Source organism: Lipotes vexillifer, unplaced genomic scaffold (genome assembly GCF_000442215.2).
Source record: "Lipotes vexillifer unplaced genomic scaffold, Lipotes_vexillifer_v1.1 scaffold342, whole genome shotgun sequence".
Taxonomy (NCBI): Eukaryota; Metazoa; Chordata; class Mammalia; order Artiodactyla; family Lipotidae; genus Lipotes; species Lipotes vexillifer.
In genome coordinates, this window is record NW_006786802.1 from 6,053,383 (window position 1) to 6,059,382 (window position 6,000).

A 6,000-nucleotide genomic window follows, 5' to 3' on the forward strand; every position below is an offset into this window, starting at 1 on the left:
AGTAAGTGGCAGAGCCAGGATTCAAACCCGGGACTCAGCCCATCTAGCCCATAAGGGCTTGCCCCCTGCCTTGGGATCACTCAGGGCAGTGGCTAGCACAAATGGGGCACTTGCAAAGGACCAGGCGAGGTGCCAGGACTTTAGAGATATTTTGTCATCAGAGTGGCTGGAGCACAGGAGGGGCAGCTAATAATGACCCACAGTGCAGAGAAATCCTCTCCAGCCCGTGCCCGTGCATCTCAGGATGTGCAGAGCAGTCTCTCATTGCCTCACAGGCAGTGTTTTCCAGGCCACCAGGCAGCCAGCATGTTTAAGCACCACTAGTCTTTTCTCCTTGACTCTATGGTGAGTGGGCATCAAAGGGAGACCAAGCAGGGTCCCAGACCAAGGGACACAACACAAAGCCAAGACCTGGAGAAGAAATCCTGATTGCAGACCGGGGAGGGGGGGATGCACCAGTGTGCGTGTGTGTGTGTGTGTGTGTGTGTGTGCGCGCGCGCGTGTGCGCGTGTGTGTGTGCGTGTGCGCGCGCATATGTGTGTGTGCGTGTGGTGCGTATGCATGACTGTTGCAGGGCATGGAGGTGTGTTGAGCCAGGGATGCCTCCTGGGGCTAGTGAATGGGCCCCCCACCAGAATCTCCAACTGTCCCATGCTAGGGTGTGTCTGTGCTTTGGGAAGGATGGTCCAGCCACAGACTCCGTGATCCTGATGTTCCTTCATTGCCCAACATACACCCTGGCTTCGCTCCAAATCCAGGTTATTTTACTGCTGAATTCCTAGCAACAAGTATGGTGGCTGTCACCCAGGGATTTAGTAAAGGTTTTCTGAATGAACGAATGAATGAATGAATTAGTGAACGAACAGCCATGTAAATGAATGTGAGGGTGTGACAGAGGGATCCTCAGCCTCAGCCCTCTGCGGATGACTTCCACAGAGAGGGTTCACCAGGGTCCCAGCTAGGGCCCGACCTCTCGCCCGTCACTCACTTGTATCCCGGGGGCAGATGGTCCAGTGCACCAGGCAGAAGCGCTCAGAACAGGCGCTACCGGAAACCTCCACCAGGAGAGCCGCACTGGCTCTGCCGAGAGAATGGATCTCGGCCGCAAACCAGTGCCACCCACCCCCCTTCCGTTCTCCCATTTTATTTTTCTCACCTGCTCCTGGGCCCACACGTGCATCTCCCTGGCAGGCAGAGAGGCCCGTGTGGATGCCAGGCCCCCCCCGCCACCCAGGGACCTCCTGGTCCTTGCCGGCTGCCACCCCTGCCCCAGCCCCAGCCTTTACGATGCCGGGAAGTGTTCATCTGCGGGGTTGGTAGCATCTTTAAAAAACGATTTTCTTCCTTCTCTGAAGGGGCTAAATATAGCACAGGCATAAACAGAGAAATATACATTAAGCCAAAATGCCCTTGTGAGAACCATGCCGGGTGGAAGGAGCTCTTAGAAGACTTGATGAAGCTCCCTCATCCCTCGAACCAACCACAGCTTCAAGCCTTGGGGGAAGGAGCCACGGGTTTTTAGGGTTATTGAACTGTGCCGCTCGCCAGTGGCTCCGCTGGGAGCTGCTCAGTGCACAGGTATGCTGGTGACGGGTGAGTCCTCGTGACGGTCCCTGCCACCCCCTCTGCCCTTTTCGAGACTGTGCCCTGGGCCTGTGGAGGAGCTGATGCCGTCACGGCCGAGCACAGGGGCTTCTCAGCCACCCCCATACTTACTGGGCGGCCTTGACCAGGCTCCCTCAGAGCCACCATTCTGCACCCTTAAGCCCACACCCATCGTTTGGGTGTCTGTGTGTCTCTAGGCATCCCCCCCACCCCATGCAGTCAGGCTCCTCCAGGACCGAGCCCAGCTGGAGTCGTCCCCCCCGCTTCCACTGTGCCCGTCCCAGGGCAGAGCATCCAGCAGGCATTTCACAGCGCAGTGCTTAGTGAATTCTGCTGCCTGGCCCCCTCGGGGCATCAAGTTTCCACGTTTCCATCTTCTGTGACATCCTGGGCTTTTGTTCCTGTAGAACTTCAGGTAAGGAAGTTTCACCCTCTTTGAGGAAGCTCTTCCTTGAGTCTAACCAAAGACCCGCCAGCTACTGCCCCTTAAGAGAGAATGCCACGTTGTTTTCACCTGAGAAGTGGCATTTATTCTTGAACTGTCCTAACCAGCAGTCCTAGGTGTAGGTTTCCATCACCAGGATTTCTGTGCCTGGCTGAGCCAGTGTGGACCATGTGTGTCACATCAGCCCTGTTCTTGGCATCTTGGCAAGAGGCTGCTTCATTATCCAGAGAGCCCTGGACATCCGCCTTTACCCATGTTGCTGGTGGATGGTCCTGAGGACTTTGTGAAGATCAGAAATCATCTGGTTTTCTGCTGCTTATGAAAGAGAGTCCACATTCAGGGGCATTCAGGGCTCCCAGCAGTCTTCCCCATGATCTCTGTGCTGGGATCACCCCACTGGTGCCTGCATCTGCTGAGCTTACTCCAGCCTCCATACCTTCGTCTATGCTGTGCCCTCCTCTTGGCATGTCCTTTCCCCTTTCCACATACCTACATCCTACCCATATATTTATTCATTTATTTATCCTTCCATTGGTTCAAAAACATTTACTCAGTGTCTCCTTGGTGCCAGAGCCTCGGAACCGTCATCTGAGAATGAGGAAAGGGCTATACATGTTTACTGTCCTAATATCCCTCCTCCCCAACCCCCCACAAATCAAGAAGGACCGGACCACACCCGGAGAACCCGGGCCACGTGGCACTGTTAACTCACTGGCTGTTGGCAGGGTGGGAGAGGGAGACCACCACGTCGTTCCTGGCAGCTGCGCCTGCTGCACCACCGCTGGGCGTGGGAGGCCCGGGGGTCCGGTCAGCACAGTGTGCAGCCCTGGGCCAGGTGCTGGGGCCAAGAAAGGAAGTGATGCCCCGCTGCCTGCCGCTCAGCAGAGGCGGCCAGGCTGGCCCTCGGGAGGCACATAGGTGTGGGGGCCATGGGCTGGAGGTTCCTTGAGCAGCTGCAGAGATGGGAAGCGCCGTGTCCCAGAAGTCCCAGAGGACTTCATGAGTAGCATGGTTGGGAGGAGAGAGGAGGCAGGAGCTGAATCAGCAAAGGCTTGGAAGCTAGGAGGGTGGTTTGATGTAGGGTGGGCTCAGCTCCCCACAGGACTGGCTGGCTGGCTGTGCACAAGCGCAGGGAGAGGTGCCTTGGCGGCAGGGTGGGCGCTCCCATGGAAACCGCCGCATCCCATCTGTGGCCTCAGACAACCTGCCTTGTGCCTCTGGGTCCCTGACAACCCCACCGAGGTGCCAGGCAATGCTGGCAGAGTTTGTGTTCATGTCTGGAGAGTTCAGATGATCTGCAGACTGGGTGCCCACGAGGGCGTAGAGCGCTGTGGGAACCCTGCCTTCTCACCCAAGCCCCTGGCTCTCTTGGATTCTAGTTGCCACCCCTCCTGCTTCCTAGCTGGATGTACTTTTACCCTGTCTGAGCCTCAGTTTCCTCATTTTACCACGTCCTACCTTGTAAGGCTGCTGTGAGGATCGACAGAGATGTGCTTGCAACCACACATAGCACGTGTGCCTGCCAAACTCCGGCCACGTGGCCTGTGCCCGGGAGCCCAAGGAAGGAGGGCGGCAGTGGTTGGTGTACTGTGCCTCGGGAGTCAGCGGGCATCTGCTGTGTGAGGACGGGGCGCTGCCTCTCCCTGGCCGTGAGCTTACCGGAGGGGCTGATGCCATCGCCGGGAGGCAGCAGCCGTGCCTGCCGTGGGAAAGGGCTGCCACCGGGGCCCTGGGCCGGGGAGCGGGGGTGGTCCCAGGCCTCCCGGCGTAGCTGCGGGCATCCTCTGGTCACCCTCACCGCCCAGACCCGGAGCCCGGGAGAGAGACGCAGCGCCACGCCTGACCCCTGGTGGTCATCGGCAGAGCTGCAGGTGCGGCTCCCAGCCCCGGAGGAGTGGTTGCGCTGGCGGGGCGCCCACTTCTGGGGAGGCTGCTCCCTGTCTCTGGGGGTCCTATGCTGCCCCCGAGCAGGGTTGCCCTGCCCCGGGTGGATTTTGTTTCCTTTCTTCAGGTGTCATGAGGTCGAATACCACCTGAGGCTTTGATGAGATTGGTGTGGATTTGGAACACAGACCACTGAAAAGAAACAAAAGGATTGTAGGCGCTTAGAGGCCAAATCCCACCCCCAGCCCCAGGCCACTAGCTCCCGTGGAAACAGATCTACATTGCTGGCCTGCTCTGGCTGGTGTGAGGGAGGAGATACCGTGGGCTGTGGTGAGAGGGAAGCGTATGGCCAGAGGGGCCCACCTGGGCCCTGGATTCCCAGGCGGATTTGGACGAATGACACAACAGTCTTCTGGCCAGAGCACTGTCTCATGATGGCACAGGCAGCCTCCCTGTGGGTGAGCTGCCCCCTGCCTCGGCCACAGGCACCAAGGCCGCCCACTTCCTCAGCCTGTCCGTGCCACTCGGGTGTTTCTTGGCTGGAGAACTGCATGGCACATCTGCTGTCTCCCTGAACTAAGCTCAGAGCAGCTCCCCAGAAGGCCCGAGAAGGAGATCTGGGGGAAGCCTGCAGGCGATCAGATAATTTCCTCCTGATCGTTAGAGCAAAAGGGAGATGGAGAGGTGAACAGGGATGTTTTTAATTCCCACTACCTCCCCAGCATTTCCCCTCTCTCTTCATATAGCCAGTCCCCACGGTACAACCTGAATGGTCTAAAAACAAAAATTCATAGGGAGTCCAGGTTGGCAGCAACAGGAACCAATCCCCAAGCCCCAAATCAACGTGGCGTCTTGGCAGCTGCGTCCCCGGAGCACTTTTTCCTTGTTGCATTTTGTTTTGTAATAAACGAGATGCTTTTCTGCGGCTCCCGGCATAAATGCACTGAGTGGGAGGGGACAGGCACGCTCTCCATTCTTCTGCCCTCATGCGTGTCCCTTTTCTTCGCCTTTGCAGAACCACACGATGAGCCAGCACGCACAGTGAGGGACCGCTCGACAGGACACCTCTCCGCAGAACGCTTGCCGGAGACGCCGTGGGGAGGGCCATTTGAACATTACATCCAATCAAAGTGTCATTTGCAACCCAGATGTAAAACTCTAATGATTTGGCCATGAGGCGCTGCTATTATAAGCAGCTGGAAATGAATATTAATGGCAGAGATTAAAAGTATTCCATGCTCAGTATTTTTTATTGTCCTGCTACAGCTAGTGTGCTTTTAGAGTTTCCGCCGCAGACTACATTTCTAGAGTTAGAGAAACCCGCTTTTTGAGGCTATTGTCCTTTGTTCCTTCATGTATTATATTGATAGTTTTTAAAAAAAGAATTAGTGTGATTTTTTTGCTTTGCTTCTTTTTTTTTCTTTCTTGTTTTTCTTTCCCCCCTTTCGGTTAACTACTTTTTAATTGCAATTCTAGGTAATTGTGCATCGTGATGTGATTGCTTGGCTATTGTCTGAATATTTCCTTTTAATTTTTTAATTAAAGACTAATGCTTTGATTGGATTTGCCAGTTCACCGGACAGTGATTAAAACCATGTAATGAATATAATCGGTTTCAGTGCAACTGGATGGTCTGCTTTTAAATGTGACTTAATCTGACTGCAGTAACTAGTACAGTTCAATAAAGGGAATCCATGCGATTAGCATCCGGCTGCTTGGTTCTCTCCTCCCCAGCCCAGGGCTGTGTGAGGGCTGTCGTCACCTACGGGGTGTGTCCCTGTGTGAATTCCCGTGGATCACACATGCTAGTGGGGACCTGCACACAATGGGCCCAGCTCCCCTCGGGTAGGAAGAAGCCTAGTCATCTAATGCACACAAGACTGGATGAGCTGGCAGGAGGCACGGAAGTCAGAGTGGGAAGAACCTTTAAATACTCTGATATTCTCATTTATGGATGGAGAAGCTGAGGCCCAAGGATAAGCGAGCAACTGCACTGAGGCCACGGAATAGGTTGATAGGGTGGCTCACGTTCATCCAAGTCGTCTCTCCCCCTTGGGTGTGGCTTT

General features: G+C 55.5%; 1 protein-coding gene across 1 annotated transcript in view; it reads left to right on the plus strand.

Moving 5' to 3' along the window:
- ZNF423 (zinc finger protein 423) overlaps positions 1 to 5,640 on the plus strand; it is a 281,514-nt gene extending 275,874 nt beyond the window's left edge. Inside the window, exon 7 of the mRNA XM_007459483.1 lies at positions 4,950 to 5,640. Coding sequence (XP_007459545.1) covers positions 4,950 to 4,979 — 30 coding nt within the window. The 3' untranslated portion in view covers positions 4,980 to 5,640. The remainder of the gene's footprint in view (positions 1 to 4,949) is intronic.
- The last annotated feature ends 360 nt before the right edge of the window (positions 5,641 to 6,000 follow it).